General features: G+C 34.1%; 1 protein-coding gene across 1 annotated transcript in view; it reads right to left on the bottom strand.

The window, feature by feature from the left end:
• Positions 1 to 229: 229 nt before the first annotated feature.
• Positions 230 to 25,042, bottom strand: part of LOC148279293 (sodium-dependent transporter bedraggled-like) — a 61,110-nt gene continuing 36,297 nt past the window's right edge. The window contains exons 5-9 of the mRNA XM_088230184.1: positions 23,652 to 23,871; positions 13,728 to 14,260; positions 9,138 to 9,344; positions 4,364 to 4,614; positions 230 to 4,286 (exon numbers count right to left, since the gene is read on the bottom strand). Of these exons, the coding sequence (XP_088086310.1) occupies positions 4,157 to 4,286; positions 4,364 to 4,614; positions 9,138 to 9,344; positions 13,728 to 14,260; positions 23,652 to 23,871 (1,341 nt within the window). The 3' untranslated portion in view covers positions 230 to 4,156. The remainder of the gene's footprint in view (positions 4,287 to 4,363; positions 4,615 to 9,137; positions 9,345 to 13,727; positions 14,261 to 23,651; positions 23,872 to 25,042) is intronic.

Here is a 25,042-nt window from a genome sequence, read left to right as displayed (position 1 = left end):
TATTATATGTATGTATAGTAAACTAGACTTCTGGAAAATTAAACTATTTCAATGGGGCGCCTCAGGAAAAAAAAACGGTTTTCTTTCTTACCAATGTTTTATCATTTTGGTATTAGAACTATCGCTGTTTCGGGGGAACCGAGACGCTTTTATTATCGTACCTCAGTCGGTAGTGAGTATACACGTATGTCCATTTATACATTTCATTCGATAATAATAAATAAAAGCGTTTTTAATGATAATAATAATAATTTTATTTTATTTATTTTATTTTATTATTTTTTCACGCCCATAAGGCTTTTACATACATGAAAATTTTACAAAATATAAGTATATAAACAACATTAAATTTAAAAAATACAATATAAAGCAACAAAAGATAGAACGGTGTTAAGAAGTAAAGTTGGTATAAAAAAAGAAGATGAGTATATAAACAGCATAGATTAAAAAAAAAAAAAAAAAAAAAACACAATATAAAGAAATAAAATAAAGGAACAAAATAAAGGAACAGTGTTAAGAAGTATAGTTGGTATAAAAATAAAAAGATGAGTGTATTAACAACATAAATTATAAAAAAAAATACAATATACTGTAATAAAATATAGAACTGTGTTTTAAAGTTAAGTTGGTTTTAAAAAAATTAAAGCAATATATATATATTTCTATTTTTTTAATAAGCTAAAGAAATACAATTAAAGGTTTAAAGCAGCTAGGTACATAATGTTATAAAATACAATATGAACAGAATATTAAGTTCTATTTGATAAGGAACATATACATTGATATTTAAAATTTACAAGACTCACGCTAAAGACATCGATGTTGTTAGCATATTGGTTCGCGAGTACATGCATCCGCATTACTGGCGAATTCGCGCTGTAATTGGTCGATGATGGACCGCAGTAGAACAAAGTATTACATCGGGTAACTCGACCAGGCACTCGCACATTAATCAAATTGATAAGTTCACAACAATCGAACATCGACATTATTATTTTAAACAAAAAAAGCAAGTCATTTAATTTTCGTCTGTTTTCTAATGTTTGGATGTTTAAATAATCATTTAAGTATGAGTAATTTATGTATTCAATCGGTATACTTAATTTAAAATTGATAAAACGCAAAAATTTATGCTGAACTCTTTCGATGTCCTTAACATGAACCCTGTAATGCGGTGACCATATAACTGAGTTATACTCGAGTTGACTTCGCACTAGGGCAATATACAATGTTTTCATTATGTTTATAGATTCAAAATCCCGTATCGTTCGCAGCAAAAATCCCAAGGTTCTCATGCTCTTATTTGTAATGTTTTGTATATGTTTAATAAAACTCAGTTTTTCGTCAAAAAGAATACCTAAGTCTGTCATCTCTGTAACTTTTTCTAAAGGTGAAGAATTTATTTTATACGTGAAAACGATGGGATTTCTGTTGCGGCAGAATGTCATAATTTTGCATTTTTGAATATTAAGAAATAAATTATTTTTTTTACACCAATTATACAAATTATTAATATTTGATTGCAGAGTTTCACAATGATTAATGTCCGATATTTTTTTAAATATTTTAATATCGTCCGCAAAAAGCAAAACTTCGACATCATGGAAACAGGATGTAATGTCATTTACGAACATTAGAAAAAGAACAGGCCCTAGGTGACTGCCTTGTGGAAGACCACTAGAGGCAGAAAAACAGTCTGATTTTACATTTTTGATTTTTACATATAGATACCTGTCAGATAGATAGGCTCGAAACCAATCAAGGATAGCTCCACGAAAACCCAAACCATACAGCTTACTTAGTAATATTTTGTGAGAGACTTTGTCAAACGCCTTAGTAAAATCGGTGTATATACTATCAACTTGATTTTTATCATTAAAGGCTTCCGATATGTAATTATGGTAAAGCATTAGGTTTGTGGCAGTTGACCGCGCCTTTATAAAACCGTGTTGTTTAGTGTCTATTATATTTGAGACATCATGTTGAATTTGGTCAAGTATGAGTGACTCAAAAAGTTTGGGTATGACTGATTGGATGCATATTGGACGGTAGTTTTTAATATCTGAGTCGTCCCCCTTTTTAAAAATTGGAGTTATATAGCTAAATTTCCATTTGGAGGGAAAACATCCCATTGACAATAGTTTATTGAAAAACGTGGTGAGAGGTTCAGCTATAACTGAGGCACATTTTTTGAGAAAAATAGGCGGAACATTATCAGGACCTGCTGATTTATTTTCATCTAAAGAGAGTAGTCTCTTCTTACAAGACAACATATTAATTTGACAGTTTGAAAGCGTAATTGTTTTATCAAAAGTAAAGGTTGGAATCTTATCATCTGGAATAGGTTCATCATACACTTCCTTAAAGAAATTTGCAAAAAGGTTTACAATATTTTCAGTGCCATTCACTAATTTTCCATCTAGATGCATAGCACTTGGATATTCGAAATGAGAATTGTTTAATTTTTTTATGTAGTTCCAAAGATTGTTTGAGTTTAACGCCGAATTTTCCATACTTTTTACATGCGATTTAAAGCATATCTTGGAAAGCGTTTTACATTCGTTTCTTGTTTTGGAAAATTCCTGATAATCATGAATACTCCGACTTTGCTTAAATTTTTTGTGTAGTACTTTTTTTGAATTTAGTAAAATTTTAAGTTCAGCGGTAAACCACTTTGGATAGTTTATTTTAAGTTGATACTTGGGGACAAATTTATCTATAGAATTAAAAATTATGTCATACATATGGCAAATAGATATTTCTGTATTATCATTATTTAAAAAAGTCCAGTCAGTTTTAGAAAGTTGATTAATAATTGAATCAAAATCAGCCTTTTTGTAATTTAAAGAAATATCAGTGTGTTTTGAACAGGTTTCGTGTAAATATAATGTTAATTCAAGAGGAGGGTGGTAATCATCAATTGGCAAGATCGGATCAACGCTCTTTTCAACATTAAGGTTAGCATAATTTGACAAAACTAAATCTAGCAACTTATTTTTCACGTTATAAATAAAATTATGTTGATAAAAATTTAAAAAGTTAATCATGTCCAGTATTGGTCGCGCCCGATCGTTCTCACTTTCACTATGAATATAGCCACTCTCACTATTTCCCCACGACAAGTTGGGAAGGTTGTAGTCACCAAATATAATTAGTTTGTTGTTAGGGTATTTTGAACACAAAAACTCGATGTCTTCACAATGCTTCTGATAATTTTCTGAATCTGTAAGTGGTGGAAAATAGACACATCCAATTATGAATTTTTCAAAAGCTGTGCTCACTTGAACGAATATTTGTTCTGAGATGAGATTATTATTTTTAAGGTGTTTTGATGAATATTTCTTATTAATCGCCAGCAATACTCCCCCACCTCTTGATTTAGTACTTGTAGAAGGTGAGCGATCACACCTATAAATTTTATGGTTAGGGAAACCTAGTTCTGAAGATTTAATACTTGGATCCAACCATGTTTCGGTGAGTACAAACATATCGTAATGAAGTGTTGGTAAAATTAGTCTTAGATCATTTAATTTTGTACGAACGCCCCGGATATTTTGATAATAAAAGTGTAGTGGTACCCTTCTTAGTTTTTTGGTAGAGTTTGAGTTATTCTCGGAGTCGAGTTTATGTATTTGATTGTGATATTTTCTTCACCGTTTATCTTGCGTAATTCCAATTCCTCTCGCAATTCTTGCAATTCTTTCTGTTGAAGAGGGCTCAAGTCTGAGTAGATTCTTATATTATTTTTTTTTTAATAATAATAATAATGAATCTTTATTAACCATAATAATATAATGTCAAAATAATAACATAATATACATAGTTAAATGGCAGACTTATTACCACTAGCAATTTCTTACAGTCTTACCAAAACTAAATAAAGAATACATCAATAATGAATTAAAAATATTAAAAAAAAAATTATAAAATAAAAAAAAAAATAAAAAAAAACAAATAAACAAAAAAGGTTAGAAAACACATACAGTTCAAACATTATACAAGATTATGGTGTCTACGTTTACCTACCTATTTCTTACATTAATTATATTTGTAAAGAAATTATATTATCTAATCATTAACATCACAAAAGCTCGTGTAGACTAGGAGTTCCATTCTCGACCGGACAAGTATTTCCATCGGTAAAGGACAGCGCACGTCATATCGCGGCGGGAGCTCGGTCCTCGGAAAAGGCGGGGTTGACGTAACACGGGGGCGGCGGCGCGGCCAGGCGCAGATAGTGCGGGGGCTCCGCGCCCCCCTCCCCGGCGTGCGAGACCGTCCTGAAACTGGAGAAAGACGTTAAGATTCGGGTACGAGCGCGGGACTCTGCCTGACCCGATCGGGGCGGCGGCGGCGGACTGACCTGCGGCGCAAGCGGCGGACGCTCCGGCGGACGGAGGAGCGGAGCATCTTGGCGATCCGCGCGCCGGTGGCCGTGGAGTAGGAGGGCGGGGGCGTGTACTTGGGCGGCGGGTCGGGGGCGGGCGGGGCCGGTGCCGCGGGTGGCGGCGGCGGCGGCGCGGGGAGCGGCGGCGGCTGCGGCGGGGACGCGGCCCCGGGGCGGAGCACTCGGCCCTCCGCGTCGAGTCTCGGCCGGTACAGTAGCTGAATGCGCTATCAGACAAAATCTTATTAATTCTCCAACCAACGTACATATAGACACATGCGCACTCAATGGTGCATATGCCACTGTATTGATGTGCTGAATGCGGAGTATTTTAATTACCTAGTAAATATGTCGATATATTAAGATGGGCCGGACATGTACTGGCCCATGAACATTAAATAGCCATAACCACCAAATGTTTCATAACCAGGGCCTCAATTATGAACGCCATCTTCCTTTGTTCATATCGAGACGGTATACTTAACTTCTATCTATCTGTATCTTCCCCGGTATGTTCTACCTACTTGTCATATCGACATAATATGATCGAAACAAACCAATGTGTTACCGCAAAAATAAGTCCACGTTTCTTACTTCATTAACATTTAAAATAGTTCTCATTTATATTTTAAATAGGCTTCTGTAATAGAAAGTGCCCACTTTAAAGTGATTATAAACTCCAATAAATCCCAATTCAAGCAAAAAATGTTCGCTTAAACATGGTTTTTAAAAGATTTTCGACACTTGCCAAGACGATATGCTTAACAATCGACTGTATTTATCTACCGAGCGACTACAAAGCCGGCTTTTTTAACGTCTCGATACGTACCCTCCGGAAGATAGTAAAACAAACGGAATAAATATAATAAATAGTAGCAACTTTCTTACGCCTAGATCCTCTTATATGTTAATAGGGCAGAATCTAGCGATATTATTCTTTGCATTTAGCCACTCGTTTCGAAAACTGACAGTTATATCAGAATTTAATTCGACTTCAAAATTTTCTTATTTCTCTCTTATGTTTTGAAAAGGCTTTTAAGAAAAAAGAGCCAACCTCAAAACGATTAAAAACTAAAGTAAATTGCAATTAAAGGAAAAATTGCTCGGAGGAACAAAATATTTGTCACTTTCAATGCGTAAATAAATGTATCGAGGGGTTCTAGACCCGTCGGTATAAACCGATGTACTTACATCACAACTTAATGGTGGAGGGATTGGTAGTGTATCTTAGTAGCCGGTCGGGTGACTTTTATCTTCAACTATGACATCATACTTAAGCCATGTCATTTCAGTGCGTAGATATGTGTACCGTGACGTACGCTTCCCCTAGTTTCATATTGATGTACCAACCCAAAACTTAAAGGTAGTGGGTCGGTAGTGTATCTTCGTAATCGCTAGAGAGAATTTATCTTCAACTATACCGTCAAGATGAAGGTATGACGTCTTTCTCTTCCCATCAGAATCGAGGCCCTGCTGATTTTTTGCACACGTGTTCTAGATGTAGTACTTAATTATTACTCGGCTTGCGTCTTGAGATATTTCGTTATACAGGTGTCCGGTGGTATATTATATACTTAAAACCATTATAACTTTTAAATTCAAGCAGCTAGAATAATTTGAAGAATGACGTTTTAATCACAAAATTACGTTTTCATTTATTACAAAAAATATCGGTTGAAAGATCGGCGTCGTTTCACTATCGAGGCGTAATTAAAATACGATTTTTGCTCACTAGCAAAAATCGTATTATCGCAGTGGCGACGGCTAACAAAATTACGCGTAAACGTTACAATATTTGCGGGATAAGTTACGTGCCTTGAATAAAATATATGCGAAATTGAGTTGACAGATAAAAGGCTTCAGAAACAGCTGTAAACGGTCGTGGCCAAAGCCAAGCTTCATATGTATCGTCTGCGTCTGATATAAAGGTCCGGTGCGAAAGTAATTCGGTTTTGAAAAATCCACAAATGTCAACCGTCGATAGCAAAAGCTTGCCGCTCTTTCATCCAAAGTATAATAATAACAATTTGGAAATCTGCAACTTCTGTTACTTTAACGCCATACTCCCAAGTTTTTCTAGCTGCTGATGGAATGATGATTTGTTTATTTGTTTAAATTTAATGTTGTGCACACAGTGCTATGTTAATATAAATCTAGACAATATTACGAACAAAAAATAAACCTAACACAGCACCAATTACGTACACAACACAATATATGAAACAACTATCTAACAGTACAACAAGATGTAAGAAGAATTTGTGCTTTGTGTGAATTTACTAGTGATTGTGTTTTTATTGTTGTGAGTATGAAATGTAGTGCGTGGAGTGAGGTGTATGGAGTGATGTGTATAAGAAGTGGTGTTTATGTAAAGTGTATTCTGGTAGTACCTAGTTTAGTATTAATTGTTTCTGTTTATTTTTAAAGAGGCTAAATAATACTAATATTACAGTAACTTTAAACTTTGAAGTAGGGCACACATAAGCAAATTCCCCTACGTGCTCCAATAATAAAAATAATAACATTAGTAATACTAAACATTAAAATCTATAAGACTCAGCTTCCGTTTGTGGCAGAGAGCTGAGTCGTTAAAGATATCTAAATCGTACATCTTCTCAATTTTAGAAAAGTTACTAACTGCTCTTACTAAGAGCGAATTTTGAGCTGCTCTGGTGTTGCATTTGTTGTAGCTCAGTAATACAGTATGTCGAGTGCGACGAATAGGAGTATTAAAGTTTATTTCAGACAGCAAATCGGCACAATCAATCCGATTATTTAGCAAATTATAAATAAATAATTGATCCGCAATCATACGCTGTTTATGAAGACAAGGTAACTTTAAATTACTGACATTAGGGAATTTACATTGGATGTACTTATGAAATTTATTTTGTACTTTGTCTATTAAATTTATATAAATGTTGTATTGGGGATTCCAAATGCAGGAAGCGTATTCTAAGTGACTTCTGACTAATGAGGTGTATAGTACCAAGGTCGTGCTTGGATTTTTGAATGGTTTACAAACTCTCATTAGGAAGCCTAACATTTTATATGATTTAGATAGAATAGCTTCTATATGAGTATTAAAATTAAGTTTTGTGTCCAAAATCACTCCCAAATCCCTGCAGCTGTTTTTTTTTTTGGATATTAATATTGTTAAAATTATAGGGAAAAGTTATTGTTTTTTTGTTTCTAGTAAATGTCATTTTATGACATTTCGAAACGTTTAAAGCTAGGTCGTTCTCTTGGCAGTAAGTTGAAAACCGGTTTAAATCGTTTTGCATGGCATCACAATCAGAAATAAAATTAATAGAACAGTATATTTTCATATCATCGGCATATACACTAAATTTACAGTGAAGAAAGCATTTGGAAATATCATTATAATAAATAAACAGTAAAGGGCCCAGATGGGATCCTTGTGGCCCTGAAATTACCTCGACAGGGTTAGACTTAACACCATTTACAATAGTAATTTGGTTGCGGTTACTTATGTAAGATTTTATCCATCTTTTCACTTGAAGGTGACTTCACCGTGTATTCCCAACGAAGAAAGTTTATTGATCAGGATGTTATGATTAACGCGGTCAAATGCTTTTGAATAATCAGTGTAAATTGTGTCGATTTGCTGTCTTTTATCCATATTTTTATGCAGGAAGTCAGTAAATACTGCAAGATTTGATGTTGTTGATCTACAACGAACAAAACCGTGCTGGTAAGGGACAATTAGTGGACTTGTAACTGAGTATAATTGGTAGTAGACGATCCTTTCTAGAACTTTGCTTAATATTGGCAATTTAGCTATCGGTCGATAGTTAGTGACGTCGTGTTTATCTCCACTCTTAAAGATTGGAGAAATAAAGGCTGTCTTCCACCTATCTGGGAAACAACCTTGTTTTATAGATTTTTTAAATATTGCACAAACTGGTGGAGTCAATTTATGAGCACAGTTACGTATGAAAATACCCGGCAGACAATCTATAGCAGGTCCCTTTTTTGGGTCTATGCTTAGTAGATATTTAAGCGTGTTACTTTTGTTAATATTGATTGTAGAGATTTCAATAGATGCAGAGTCAATGAATTTGTTACGAAAATGTGTTGCCGTTGGATTTGAAAATACCGATCCGAAATAGTCCGAGAAAAGATTCGCTACCCCAGTGTTATCTTGTGCTGTTATAGAATTATATGTCATGTGATCGGGAATTGTTGGGGTTTTTCTTTTTGATTTCACGTAGGACCAGAATTTTTTAATATCCATTTGGATACCGAGTTCGATTGAATCAATTTATTTTTTATAATCTGACTTTGATATTTTTTTCTGCCTATTTCGTAACAGAGAAAATGATTGATAATCTAATGGGTTACGGGAAAGCTTCCATTTTCTATGAAACTTTAGCTTGATGATGATGTGTAAATCTTTTAAAAACTTAAATACGCTAGGGGTCTCTGTAAACTATCTCCTTGTAAATCCTGATTAACAAAATGTTACTTAAAATTAGCTATGCTCAAATTCCTGCGCATGAGTTTAAAGGCTAGACACGATCAATCAATTCTAGGCACCGCTCATTTGAAGGTTTACAACAACTTCAGTTTATTGTAATTTTTCAAATTTATATTTTTGTTTTAATGGAAATAGTTATCACTGTGTAATAAACAATGTTCTACAATGTAAATAAATAAATTAAATCACGGAAAAGGATCGATAATATTGTCATCAACCTTATTTTCAGTAAACACGTACTGAACTTACCTCCAAAATGTCCGGCGGTCCCCTGGACAGGTAGCGGTAGGTCTGCACCAACGCCAGCAGGGGGACGAGGGCCAGCGGCAGCAGCTGCAGCGCCGCCCCCGCCCGGCGCGCGCCCCCGTCCCACTCGGCCGCCGCCGCGCCCGCGCCCGCGCCCCCGTACAGCACCTGCCGGTACCGCCCTACGCGCCAGTCCACCACGCAGAGGGTCTGCGGCACACGAGTCCTCCGTTACACACGACTGTTCATATTATGGGGCTACACGCTACACGAAGGTGATGTGATCAGTCTAGCGCTCCTTCTCATTTATATCCCTTCGGTAACAGAAATTTTGTTTATCGGGGTATTTAAAGAAAATATAAATTAACAGGGTGCTATAAAATAACAAAACAATTTTGAGCTACTTGTCAGTCAATTTCACAAAGGTTTTATCAATCCACAGGACAGGGTAAAATTAGGGTGAATCCATTATTATTTGTAGGTGGTTATTCAGTGACTACTGCTTGCGGTGAAACGTTTCGATGAATGTAAGTAAATATTTGTATAAAATCGCTCACAGACTATTCTGTCTACCGATTTCGAGACGTTCCACAGTGTGTAATATGACTGATCTAGCTTTACTTTAAATATTTTCGTCATATTTTAATTTTACATCTTAATATATGACCGATGTAATCTTTTGCATACCTATTTTTTTTTTTAGGCATGAATATGTTTTATGTATCACGTCGCAAAGTTAAGGAACGCCTTGACACTAGATTCCTTCTTCCAGTCAGTCGCGATTCAACGCCCGGTTTGATTCGACGTGTTTTGAACTGTAGTGATTTTATTTATTTTTTTCGAAACGGAAGTTATAAAACAAGATATGTTATTTATATTTGTTGTAAAAAAATAATTGATATACTCGCGTTAGTACGTAAATTCGCCCAATTTATAAAACCTTAAAAAAAATGGATGAAAATACTTAAACTGTGCATTCACTTAGACCTACAAAAAAATCCCCCTCAAGGCCCGTTTTGATATGTATTGCAAGAGGTAAGTATGTATAAGAGGTTGAAGTAATTTATTTGGTTCCAGTTGGGCGACATTATAAAGGTAGGATATCACAAACCAATAAGCAAATTTTTAAGATATAGAAGAATAATGAAGATAACCAAATAAAGTTCCTACAAACAACTTACCCTTCACCAGTTTCGCTCAATCGGCAAGAACATGAGAATTCTCCAAAAGAATAAGATTATGTTGTTTAAATTTAATTTTATGAACGGCATCAAAAACGTTATATATAAAAACTTTGCTGTAAAATAGATCAAATATGACTCAAAGATCTGGATTCTATGAAATAAACAACTCGTTAGTGAAATACAAAATTTTAATAAAAGAAGCAATCCTCTACAAATGTAACAAGATTAGTTATTATAAAAAATCAGAATTCTGCCTAGCTGATATGAATAAATGGTTGACAATAAAAAATCTTTGGACTGTATTATACTTACTGAAGCACATCTAAATAACAATTGTCAAGAAAATTATAAAATGGATAATTATAATTGTGTCAACTCATAATCATATAAATAAAAATAGTGGATTATTAGTTTTTATTCACAATAATCATACTATTGAAAAGATTCCGGAAATACAGTTACAACTTGCAAATTGTTTATTAATAACAATCAAAATAGGCAATAAAAGTTTACAAATATTTGCAATATACCGCACACACAGCTCACAACCCATCCAATTTGTTCAAGAACTAAAACAAGTCAATCTCAATAACAAAGAATATCCTTCAATAATGATGGGCGATTTCAACATTAATATTGCTGATAACAACAGCAGTGAAATCAAAGAGGAATATCTTAATACGAGGGCTAAACTAAGTTTTATTTCATGCATGGAAATTTTTACAAGAGTAGTTCCGGAACAAACTCCTTCGTGTTTAGACCACATATGGACAAATTGCAAAAATATATATAAAATAGAAATCATTATACGGGAAACAAACATTACAGACCACTACACTGTTATTTTAATATTTGGCCAAAAATCTAGTAGTCAGAAAAGAGATTATATTAGAATTATTAGTGAGATTGATATCGAAAAATTTCGCGAAAACATACAAAACGAAAACTGGTTATCCACGTTATCTTCTAATACTGAACACGGTTGTGCGATTTCATTTGAAAAAACATTAAATAATTATATCGAAGGGGATTCGACTCAATTCGTATCAATTTAATGTTTTAAGGGTGGAGGATATCTACGGAATGTGTTGTATGCTCCAGGTGCATAAAGAGAGCCTCCCATCGGACCGTAGGGGAGACCGGGGCTAGTAGGCGAACTTTTAGTGTTTTTGTTAATAAAAACATAACTAATTTATTAAGATGGAGAATACGGTATTGGTTTACACAGCTAATCAATTAGGAGTATTTCTACATGTAAAAAAAGTACTAATTCATTTTATTTAAGATTTTATGAATTTTTTCGTAAAGTAATTTGAGTTCGCCTACTTACCCCATGCCAGGGGTTAGTTGGCGAACAGTATGGGGCAGGTAGGCGAGAACATTTGGGGTCCAATCTAAAGTACGATTTATTGCAAGAAAAAACATTTATTAAAAAAAGTTAATTACAAAGGTTTAATTATTATACTAATATCTAATAAAACAGGTAAATAAGGAATTGTTTTTTTCAAATGTACTGCATACTGCCAAGCAAGTTTCCTCACTTCTTTCGGGGACAAGCCATAATAAATGCCGGCACATTTTTTATATACTATTCAAGGAGTGTTTCTTCTTGATCATTGAATATCTGTCAATGATTTAGTTTTAATTTACGAAATTTATTAATTTTATTTAATGATTAATAATTTATTTATGTATGTTTAATTTTATTTTTTTTTGTATATAACAGCAATTATTGTTTCCGAATTGATCTCATCGACATTTATTTAGGAACAATATCGGTTAAGTGTGCGTTCAGCGATTCCAAAATCTATAGCAACGCTTCTAATCGATCTTTTGCTTTCTTTGACTACTTTCACAGCTCTCAACCTGACATCTTTCGTGGTTTTCCCCTTTTCCGTTTTTCTTTTGTAGTTTCTCATAATTAAGTTTAATTAAACTGTAAAATAATAAAAACGAATCTAATTATTGCACATAAAACCAACTTTGGGGTAAGTAGGTTAATTCGCCAACTAGCCCCGGACGAGATTTGCCAACATGCCCCAAACCGAAATTTTCATTAATTCTTAATCTTCCACCAATATAATATGGATGATTAAAAAAACAACTTAACAGTAATGTAGGTAATACTATGTTCATTTAAATAATGTTATCGCGTTGCGGATATCTTAAGTGGTAACTGAAATATGGATTATAAAGTAGAACACAAAATATTAACTTACGTTAGCAGAAAAGACGTTTTTTGACACAGTAGCACACACACACAGTTGATATGACTGCCAGTTAAATGACAAATGCGCATTAGAATTACCAACGATTATGACTTGGTCGCCTTGCGGAGAGTTCATAAACTAAATTTTAAATGGCTATTCGCCTACCTGCCCCTTCGCCTACAAGCCCCGGTCTCCCCTATTACGGGAAGGTTAAGAACAGGATACCTCGCTCTACGAGAATCAAAATTACCACGGCCAAACATCTTTATACTTATATAGGACGGAAGCTTTTCAATAATTTACCACAAAATCTACGTCAAGAAATAAATTACGGAAAATTTAAGGATGAATTGAAGAAAAGCTTCCTGACATAATTAACACTAACCGTATTCTGAAAATAAAGATGTATGTATAATATGTGCCTGTGTATATCAATTTATAAATTTTGTGTTTATTTATTTTTTTATTAGTGTTAAATTTTTACAATTGTTTAATTTTTTATTTATTGTATTATTTTGTTTTGCATTTTTTGTTTTTTTTCAAACAATATTTTGTAAACCTGCCAAACACGGAGAACAAAACAAGGAGATAGTGGGAAGGAAAATAAGAAAATTGATAAGGAACGGTGAAGGATGAATGCAGGAAAGTAGGAGTGGCGCATTGCATTTGATTTAATGATAAAGAGCAAAAAAAGATACAGTTATATGATAATCCTATCTCAAAGAATTATCTAAAGTTAAACCAAGGTATTTAATAGATTTAACTGTCTCCAAAATAGTACAGTCGCATGTTGATGAATCAGGAGTGACATCACTGGTGGATTTTTATTGTTCCCAAAGACGGCTGGTTTATATCATTTCGGATTTTGAAATTAATGATTTTAGTTTTTTTCTCATTGAGAGTCAATAAATTATAATCTAACCAGTTTTATACTCATCTGAATCCTTTTTCACATTTACTATTTACTTTGGTCCATACTTTATCAGAAAATCAACGGTCGCATCATCTGCAAATACCACGGCCTCTCCATAATCGATGTATATATCTAAGAAGGTTATTCAGGTATATCAAAAAAAGATCAGACCCAGTATGGTCTCCAGTGGAACTTCAAAGTTGATGCATTTCTCCGGGCTTAGCGTATCACTGCAACAACGGTATCCCTAAATAATAATAGCAACCAGTATGGTGATGGTACTTACCACCATGGCCACCGGCAAGATGACGTTCCACGTGAAGCCGAGCAGCGGGCCCAGGGCGGCCGAGGGCCCCAGCAGGGCGGCGGCCACGGCGTCACCCGCGTAGGGCCGGCCGCGCAGCAGAAACACGCCCAGCAACGCCGCCGCCTGCAGCAGGCCCTGCCACCAGGCACCCGCCGCCGCGTAGGCCAGCAGGCGCGCCGCGCCTAGCCCGCGCTCTGCCGCCAGCGGCAGCGTGAGCAGCAGCCCGGCGCCGCCCAGCGCCGGCGCCAGCAGCGCACGCTGGCCGCGCGCCGCCAGCCGTAGCGCAAGCAGCAACGCGCTCAGCTGCGCCAGGCCGAGCCCCAGCAAGCTGGCGTACAGCAGCGCGGCCCAGCCGGTGGCCAGGCGCGCGGGGCCAAGGAGGGCAGCGGCCGCAGGCAGCAGCTGCGTGGCCAGCCGCAGCGGCTGCCCAGCGGCGCCACCCACGCGCACCCCCACCAGCGACGAGTGATGCCACAGGTGCCGCACGCTCACTGCCTCCCGCGATAGGAATTCTACAATACGTTTTGACAATATTTCTCCATTACATTGTGCCGATTAGCTGTCATACTACGTTACTACTATGTATACAGTTTATATAGTTTTTTTTTAAAATAATTATTTAACCTGTACATCTGTTTGTAATCGAAATAAATAAAATAAAAATAAAATATAAATTATTAAACTGTTTTTTTAAAAGTTTTATGTTTGTTTACACCACATGTACTATATGTGTTTGTGTAAAGCACATTTACTAGGTTGCGGTGTTAGATTTATTTGCTACCTACTGAGCCTTGGTTTAGATGTTGTAATTTTCCTACTGTGGGTACCATTTTTAACTACCGCGTTTATTTATTTATTCATTTATTCATTTATTAGTTTATACATACATTGTTACAAAATTTCATTGCATTGCAATTTGCATTCATATTGAAAGGTTGTTAAAAGGTTGTAAAGAGCCGTTAATTATTCCCCTTTTAAGAATTTTTACTTTTCATTGAGTTCTTAGACATTTCCATCAGCATGGAAAATATCAAAGGTGGTGCCATTACACAAACACGGCTCCAGGTCTTTGGTTTCAAATTACAGACCGGTGGCAATTTTGTCCTCACTTGCGAAATTATTTTAAGTAATAATCCAAACAGTAGTACTGAACAGTAGAAGACTGAACCATTGATTATTAGGAGCATGCATACAGGGTGTTCGGCAGAACGTTGAACTTACGAAAATGGGGAGTAGGTGGGGTGGAGTCATTTGCTACCTACTCAGCCCCAAAGATTTGACCTAGGCCCCAAGATTTTTTTAAACTGATTTTTTTTTAATTTGGAATTTCGTAACTTTCATACCTTTAGCTTCTATAACTTTTTTTTTATGGGCAGATCTGATTTTTTTATATTTTTATTAAAATTTTAATGGTTGATAAGTCCTTTTAAAATTAATATTTGTTTCATAGTATTGGTAGAAACAAAGTTATGGACTCTCAAACATAAAAAAATAGTTTAAAAAAAATTTAAAGCTCATCTTCGCGTTTCATTCAAAAAAATAAAAGTGATGGAAGACTTCTGATTTTTCAAAAACATATCTAAAGTATGAGCTAGAAATGGCGGTGTGTAGTTTGTTTTGATATCTTTTTTGGAACCAGAGTTATTCGTTGTTATTTACCTAGCCGGACCATTTCGACGAAATTCTACTTATTTTTATTTTATTTTTTTAGGTAATTCAACAAAGATACATACTAGAAAACATACAATTTGAAAGCATTCGTCAATACAATTTTACATGCATATATATCTTCAATGATAGAATTACACAAAATAGATTTATACATTAAGTTATAATACATATTTTTTAATATTTTCTTATACAGGATACAATGCAATAAAAAAAAAGTTTTACGTGTGTACTTATTGAATAAGATTTATTTCTAAGAGATTATTCGCAAAAGCTGAGAGAGTATCATGAAAAATGTCAATTTTATTGTTTCGGCAGTATATATTATATTCCCGACACATGCGGGCCATAGGTGTGTGGTTTGTAGCATTATTTGAAAACAAAGGCAGGTTAAATATTTCCCGATGTCTGAGAGTTCTAAATCCCGCATTTATTTGTATCTTATTAAGGAGGTTAGTATCTACTTTGTAGTTTAATATTTTATGCATAAATTTTATATCAAAAACAACGCGGCGTTTTATCAGAGAATTAAAATGAAAAAAAGTTAGAAGTTGCTCGTAATTTGAATTTGAACGTGGGTTAGAAATTTGGAACTTATCCAAAAGGTACTTTAAGAACTTTTTTTGAACATATTCTATTGAATTTATATGATTTTGATATTGCGGACTCCATACGCATGATGCATACTCAAGATTAGTGCAAATTAAACTCATATATAGACATATGACAGTTTCTGGTTTTTTAAAGGATTTGGTTACCTCTTTAGGAACCCCAGTAGCTTAAGTGACTTACGAGTTATGTAATCTATATGATGTTTAAAATTTAATTTTGTGTCAAAATAAACCCCGAGATCCTTAATAATGTTAACCCTGCTTAATGGTTTGTCACCAAGAGAGTAGTTAAAAATTATTTGGTTAATTTTACGAGTAAAACTGATAGAGTAGCACTTTTTAATGTTCAATTGCATGTCGTTTTTATGGCACCAACTCAATAAAGTTTGCAAATCAGTCTGCAATTTAACACAATCCTCCACTCTATCAGTTTTATTATATATTTTAAGGTCATCAGTGTACACGAGAGACATACATTTTAATTTATTTGGCAGGTCGTTAATAAAAAATAGAAATAACAATGGACCTAGGTGAGACTCTTGGGGAATTTCGGAAGTTGGAGAATAGGGCAGTGACTCATAACCTCTAACCATTACCACTTGACACCTATTTGATATATATGACTGAATCCAACGCAGCAGGTCACCATCGATATCAATATTTTCAAGTTTTGTTTTGATAATGCGATGATTAACTTTATCAAACGCCTTGCTAAAGTCCGTATAAATTGCGTCGACTTGTCCCCTGGAACCTACAGTGCTATGCAAAAAGTCCACATATTTCAGTAAGTTTGTGTTGGTTGATTTTTTACTCACAAATCCATGTTGTTGAGAGCTAAGTACTTGTTTTAATTAACAGTAGATATATGGGTAAAACAAGATAAAATGCATATTGGACGATAGTTACAAATGTCGGATTTATCACCCTTTTTATAGATAGGGGAGGGGTAACATTTGCTATTTTCCAGAGTTCTGGAAAGACTCCACTTTTTAAAGATTTGTCAAAAATTATGTTTAATGGTTTTTTAGGCTCGAAACACACATTTTAACGAATAATGGTGGAATGCCATCATGTCCAGGTCCTTCTTTAACGTCAAATTTTTTCATTTTTCCCATTAGATCTGACTCTGAGAAGTAAGAACCAGTCAATGAAAACACATTCAATGTACGTATGCGGACTGTTTGATTGAGAAAATACGGAGCTAAAGAAGTCGGAAAATAGTTTAGAAATTTCATGACCATAAGTAGCTTGTTCGTTATTAAAGTGCATAGCCTTTGGGATAATATTGGATACTTTTTTAGAGGAATCGTAGGACCAAAACCTATTCACGTTACTACTTATCGATTCTTCGACAGTAGTGATAAAATAATTATAGCATTCTCGTATACGTTTTTTTGCTCTTTTTCTTAAAGGTCCAAAAGATTCGTAGTCCCTAGCGTTTCCATATTTTTTTAAACGTATTCGAAATTTATTTTTTTCTTTGATAAGTTTGATAAGCGGGGTATCAAACCATTCCGGATACGATTTGGAGTAGCGCCGTTTTTTCGGTGTATGAGTGTCAATAGTTTCCCACAATCTGTTGTAGAAGCACTTAAGACTATCATTTACATTATGTGGAAAGTAAAATGTTTTGCGAAATTTATCAATGGAAAGGTGAAAATAATGCAACGGATTATTACTGGGATGGTTATACAAAGCAGGATTTTTTTTTTCATTCTTGCGCAGTCATAAGGGGTATCTTTTCTCTCTTTCACTCTCTGAGGGAAGCGCCCGACGTGGCAGCGGCGCTTCACAAAGGAGGTAATAACGATAATATTTCATTAATCAGATAGTTTGTCCTAATTTTTCTGTGAAAAATGAGGCTTTACGCTTTTATAGCTAAACTGCTGAATCCAGTTAGAGTAGTGTAATATTTTTTTTTGTTGTAAGTAGTGAATTCAATTTTTGTTTTGTATGTTCTAGATCTTGAATATAGTGATTTTGACAACAGAAATATTGGATAATTAAATATTGGATGGCAAAACTAAATTGAATTTGCTAGCGACCACGATTCCTACATCAAATTATGATATGGTAATTCTTACAGAAACATGGCTTGATAAAAACATAAAGTCATCAGAACTTAGTTTCCATAATTATAATATATATCGCCTTGATCGTAATATTAACACAAATAAGAAGTCTAGAGGAGGAGGTTTATTAATTTGTGTAAATAAAAATATGAAATCCTCTTTTATTCCCTGTAAAAATGTAAGTGTTGAACAATTATTTGTTAAAGTTGAAATTCAGGGTGTTAAGTTGATTCTGATTCTTGTCATTACAATGACCATTGTGAAGATGTTGAAAGCATTTATGGAAGATTTCCTAAGTACTAAATGTTATTAGTGGGTGACTATAATTTTCCGAGTTTTAACTGGCTAAATTCAGTGAATACAAATGTTACTGGTGTGTTGACTATGAACTCGAGTATAGTTAGATACATGGCCGTTTTCCTGGGTCTATCACAGTGTAACTATGTATCCAACTCAAATAATCGTTTTCTGGAATTGATTTTTTCTAACATACCCTCAATTATAGTTGACTTTGGTGTAGATGCTCTTTTACCTATTGATGCCCATCATCCACCATTAGATATTATGATTTCCAATTTATTAATTTCTAAACTAAAACAAGTGACTACGTACAGAATTTTTTTAAGAGTCGACTTTTCACTAATTTGTAATTATTTGGAATCTGCTGATTGGAGTTTTCTTCAAGACCATAATCTAAATGACTTTTGAACTCTTCTATAGATCAATTTGTACCAATTTCAGTTCAAAGGGAAAACAAATATCCGAGTTGGTTTTCTAAGGATTCGATTGATTTAATAATCTCCAAAAAAATTATGCATAAGCAATATAAAAAAACCAGACCAATAACTGATTATATTGAATTCAATAAGATTAGGAAGGATTGTAAAAAAACATTATTAATATGTCACAATGTATAAAAAATATCGAAGATAATATTCTGACTGATCTGAAGTATTTCTGGAGATATGCTAAAACCCTAGACAATAGCGATACCGGTATTCCTAAATCTATGAGATTTGGAAATAATAGGTCTAATAATATGCAAGATACAGTTAATATGTTCGCTTAATTTTTCTCCAATGTTTATGATGATGCCGTAACTTTAAATAACACAATGAAAAATAAATTAACTGAGCTTATTGGCCTGCTTAAATTAACTATTTCTGATGATAAAATTATTAAGTTTGTAAAATCGTTGGATAAACGTAAGTCTGCTGACCCTGGTGGTATTCCTGCAGTCTACATTATAAATTATATTCATATACATATTAGCTCATCCTATTAAAATTTTGTTCAATAAGTCTTTAACTACTGGCATATTTCCTGATACATGGAAATATAGCCACATAACACCTATATTTAAAAATGGTAGTAAAGATGAAATATCCATCTACAGACCTATTTGTATCCAGTCCACCTTCCCTAAGTTGTTTGAAAAACTTGTACTTGATAACTTAATTATACCTTTAAAACTTGTTTATTATTTACTTTAAAATTGCTCCTGAGCAACGTGGGTTTATTACTGGTTCTTAAACAGTCACCAATCTCATTTTATACGAGAATTTTACTGCTAATGTACTTCATAAGATGCACCAGGTTGATGCTATATACACCGACTTCAGTAAAGACTTTGACAAAGTTTGGCTTTCTAACTTGTTGCAAAAACTTGGTTGACTGAGAATACGTGATGAACTCTTAAAATGGTTTATTAGTTACTTATACAATAGAAAAATAGCAGTCAAAATAAATTCCCATATTACCCATAGTTTTTTTAGCAACAAGCGGCGTACCCCAAGGATCACACTTGGGACCTATTTTATTTTTATTTTATGTAAATGATATTGTTGAAATTTTTAGTGATGTAAAATATTTACTTTTTGCCGACGACCTCAAACTTTATAGAGTTGTAAATAATACTAATGATTGCAATACCCTGCAGATGAATCTTAACAGAATTCACGAGTGGTGCAATAAAAATAATATTTTTCTCAATATAGATAAATGCCAGGTTTTCCCTTTTCTAAAAGTAATAAACCTTTAATTTTTAACTATTTGTTGAACTACGCAACAATTGAAAGAGGTGATTTCATTAGGGATCTTGGCGTAATTTTTGATGGTAAACTTACATTTATCAAACATATGGACAAGATTTCAAATAAAGATCTAAGTATGTTGGGATTTATTTGTAGGGTTACAAACAAATTTAAAAGTATCACACCAATCAAGTCTCTTTATTGCTCCCTGGTTAGAAGTCGTTTAGAATATATTTCTCCAGTCTGGTCGCTGGTCGCCTCATTATCGCATTATCGCATTCTAATTCACTCGAGCGCGTCCAGAAGAAATTTCTAAAATATATTAATTTTAAACTTCATATTCCAGCTGCTTTATAATCAATCAATTGTTATCTTCAGCAAATCTTTTAAGACTTTCTGATAGAAGAATCCTAACTGACATAATATTACTTTATAAAGTGATCAATTCATCAACTGTCCTGATTTGCTGGAGTTAGTGTGTTTCCGTGTACCTGGTCGACATACCCGCCACAGATCTCCTTTTTGTTCTACAAGTTCTAAGACCAACTATCACATGCACTCGCCTATTCCTAGGCTCCATAGATATGGCAATCAGTATGAGGACAAGGCTGATATATTCGGTTCTGGAATTGATAGTTATAAAACGAGTCTGATTTCTTTTTTTCTCTCGCAATATTATTCTTAAACTTTTCTTTATATTTAAAAATGTTTTTCCTTTTTTTGTTTTTTCATATTTATGTATTTATTTCGTTAATATTTTTGGTTGCTTATGTGTATTTACCTAATTGTTACTATTGTTATAGTTATGCAATTTTGTATTTTTTTGTTTTGTATTTATAAATGTTTTTTTTTCTTCATATTTTTGTTCAACATATGTTAAAGGCAATATATACCGTTTATGTAAAAATAAATAAACACTCGGAGCGCAAAAAATTCTATGTACCTCGGTACATAGAATTTTTTGTGCTCGCACCTATTTAAGAGCTAGGCAACACAGACCTTTTGTTCTTCCAGAATGCAGGACAAATTTACCGTTGATGATGCCTGTGGGGAGAATGATTGGTCTGTTGAACAGCCTACTGAGAGAGGTGGATCTTTTCCATGCTGGGATTACCAGTTTCAGACTCTTCCTTTCTAACTATGTACCATAATGTGTATTAGTGACTTATTCGTCTATTTTTACTGTTGTTTTTATGGACGTTAATCTATTGTGCTTTTTTTATCATGTTTTTATCGTTACCAAATTATATCATTAATGTACGTTGCAATTGGCAATAGTGCTGTATTATATATTTAAATAAATAAAATAATCTTCGAAAAACCTGACCACCTCAAAAACCGGAAATCTATCGCCGGTTGCAATCATGATCACCCGTAGTTGCCACAACAACATTACAATGCTATAATTTGTTGGCTATAGCAAACACGTCGTCACATAAACTTGTGACGTTGGGAGGTAATTTATTTTTAGTAAAACCATTAGTATACATTTTTTCATACATTATCGAGAAGCTTCGCCATACGATTGCTCTGATTTTGTCGTGTAGAACTAAAAAACAAAATATACTCAAATACTTGTAAGTAAACATATTTTATGTCCAATTCCCCGTAGCACTAAACTTCCTCATTGGTGCTGTGTTGGGTTTTTGTTTTTTTGTATAATATTATACTAATACAACCACTGTGTACACAACTATAAATAAAATAAATTAATAAATATTTTTACTCTCAGACAACGAAAATATGTATGCTGTAAATATGTTTACAGAAATAGTTCTACAGAAAAAATCAATAAAATAATACTATATAAACCATCCTTGTTCTCAACTACTGAACTGTTCAAAGAATTTAATGTTTTAAGAGTGGAGGATATCTACGGAAAGTGTTGTATGCTCCAGGTGCATAAGGAGAGCCTCCCATCGGACCGTATAACGGGAAGGTTAAGAACAGGATGCCTCGCTCTACAGAGAATTAAAACTACCACGCCCAAACATCATTTATACTTACATAGGACGGAAGCTTTTCAATAATTTACCACAAAATCTACGTCAAGAAATAAATTACGGAAAATTTAAGGATAAATTAAAGAAAAGCTTCTTGACATAATTAACATCAACTGTATTTTGAAAATAAACATATGTGTTTAATATGTGCCTGTGTTTATAAATTTATAAATTTTGTGTTTATTTATTTTTTTATTAGTGTTAAATTTTTACAATTGTTTAATTTTTTATTTATTGTACAAACACAAGAGCCAGACTCTTTTTTGGCAAGTTCAACCTTAAGTGTTCCATTTTTAAGTGTTCCATTTACTGAATGTAATGTTTATTTATGTTAATAAAGGTTTTTATAAAAAAAAAAATATTAAAGTATGAAGAGGATATTTTTTTAGAGAAATGTTAAGAAATGTTAAAATAGCTTTTTTTCAGTTATTATTTTTAGTTTGTTTGAATCTGACAACCGAATTTATTTATTTACTTCGAATACAAACAGGTGTACAGGTTAAATTAATATAAATAAAAACTATAAAAATTGTATACATAGTAGGGGCCTGCTATCCAATTATATGAATTCACTAAATTATACTGCAATAAAGCGAGGAGACGACGGTTTAAATTTTAAACTATATAAATAATAAATATACTATACATTAAAATAAAAGAAATATAGACTAAACGAGGAGATAGTGGGAAGGAAAAGAAGGAAATTGACGAGGAGTGGTGAAGGATGATTGAAGGAAAGTAGGAGTGAAAAATTGCATTTGATTTAATGATTAAGAGCAAGAAAAGAGACAAAACGTATATTCTCTGTTATTCTGAATCAAGCCTATATTAATATTTCCGATGATTAGTTTTAGTGTTACGAATATAGATAATATCAGAGAGTCTAGTTGGTCTGGAGGGGACGCGGTAAGCAAGTAGGTGAATTGGTTTGGGAATCAAATTTATTAATTACAATTTTGTAAAGCAGGATCTGATCGAAAATATCTTTTCTGTGTGCTAATGAATCAAGGTTTTGAAATTTTAAAGAAGCTATATAATTTGTAAATGGAAATTTTGAAAATTAATATCTGAATGAGATAGACAATTGTGATAGAAACATGAACTGATATTGTAAAAACATATTTAAGTAAACACTAAAAAAAGAAAAGAAAATCGTAAATATCATATAAACAATATCATTTTTTTTACGAGAACATAAATATATCTACAATATTTGAGTTTGTCCAAATGTTCGTTAATAAATATATCTAATAATTTGTTAATAAATATATGTATATATTAAAAAGCGAAAACTCAACTTTAGTCCTTAGTTTGACAGACCGCCGACAGAAGCCTCGCAATAATTACATTGTTTGTAATGTAGGATTTTGTTTGTAATTGTATTATTTTTCTAATAAACTGCAACGAGGATTTTTGGTGCTAATCGAAATTAGCACTAAAAATATATATTTCTGAGATATCCCCGGGTAACTTAAACATTCTTTGGCGCATATAACCATGTAAGAAGTAATAATACCTGGTCCTATAGCGGTGTAAAAATATCCGTGTTGCCAGAGCACGCGGCGACAGGCCCCTCCCAGGAGGGCGGCCAACACGAGGAATAGCGGAGTCCCCAGCAACGCGGGCAGCAGCGAGGGCCGACCCCTGCGCCCCGCTTGCGCCCCGCACACAGCCCACGCCGTCGGCATCACCACTCCCCACGTAAGAAACGTCTCCTGGGATGCAGCTGACCAGCTCTGTATGAAACATCGTGTCAATAACGCATCGCCCATAATAATAACTCCAATTCGACAGTAGCGGTTTATTTTCGCATTCATTAGCACAAATAAAATGTCGTATTACATGCTCGTATGCACATTCTCGTCCTGTGCAGAAAATTGTAACATACATACGAGTATTATTGTGTTGTGTATGTAATCGGTGCTGTGTTAGGTTTATGCCTTTTATGGAATGATTTCAACATGGCATTCCAATATAGCGCTGTGTGCAAGTGATCTGTCATATTTAAGGCATTGTCTGATAATGACTGTTTTTACGGTACCCTAAAAATGATTCGCTAACCTCACTCGGTCTACACTGGCCTAAATAGATATCAATTTATTCTTATTTTCAGTATTGCGTTTGTTATTATCTTTGGGAAAGAGAGATATGTATTTATGTTTTTATGCATACATGTTACATAATATAATAATATTAACAGTTTCAATATCAGCAGCTGGGCCCCATACCAAAATATCACAATTCGCAATACTGCGAAAATAGCTGAAATTGACTATCTTCGCGGTAGCTTGTTATTTGTCTAATCTTCCTGATGGCACGGCGCGACGTCATGGCGTCAGTTCCTGAACTGAGCCAATATTTCTTACATTAAATAAAGAAAATTCAATGCATTTAGTTTTCTTCGCATTAAACCTTCTGTACTTCTAAAAGAGTGTCCTTTAGTTCGGAAAGATCTTTGGCTTTGCTATTTACTTTAAATATTAAAGACTCATCATCCGCAAAGAGCGCCATATTTAATAATTGATCTACTATGTATGGTAGATTTTTTTTTAAAGGAATAACCCGCTAAACCTCTATTCAGAGGCTTGTCAGCGGGTGGGATAGAGGATATATGGAAGGTGGTAATGAAAAATACACCACAACACTCGGACAAATTGAGAAAAAATCTTTCTTGGATATTTTTTCTTGCAACTGTTTTTCTGGCGGGAATCGAACCCGCGACGCCAGTTTCACAGTTGGCCGTCTAACCGACCGCACCACGGCGCCTGTCTTATAATATTAATATAGTAATATAACTTAAAACAGAAATGGTCCGGATTACCTCGAGGGACGCCAACCTTCTCTTATTTTTAATAAATAAATTCGAATAGCAATATTCTCGTTTATCGCTAGTGTTAGGAACAGCAA

Source organism: Micrasema longulum, unplaced genomic scaffold (genome assembly GCF_059751315.1).
Source record: "Micrasema longulum isolate JH-2025_06_02 unplaced genomic scaffold, ASM5975131v1 h1tg000739l, whole genome shotgun sequence".
NCBI classification, from domain to species: Eukaryota; Metazoa; Arthropoda; class Insecta; order Trichoptera; family Brachycentridae; genus Micrasema; species Micrasema longulum.
Note: the sequence above shows the minus strand (reverse complement) of the source record. Positions and strands in the feature narration are given on the sequence as shown.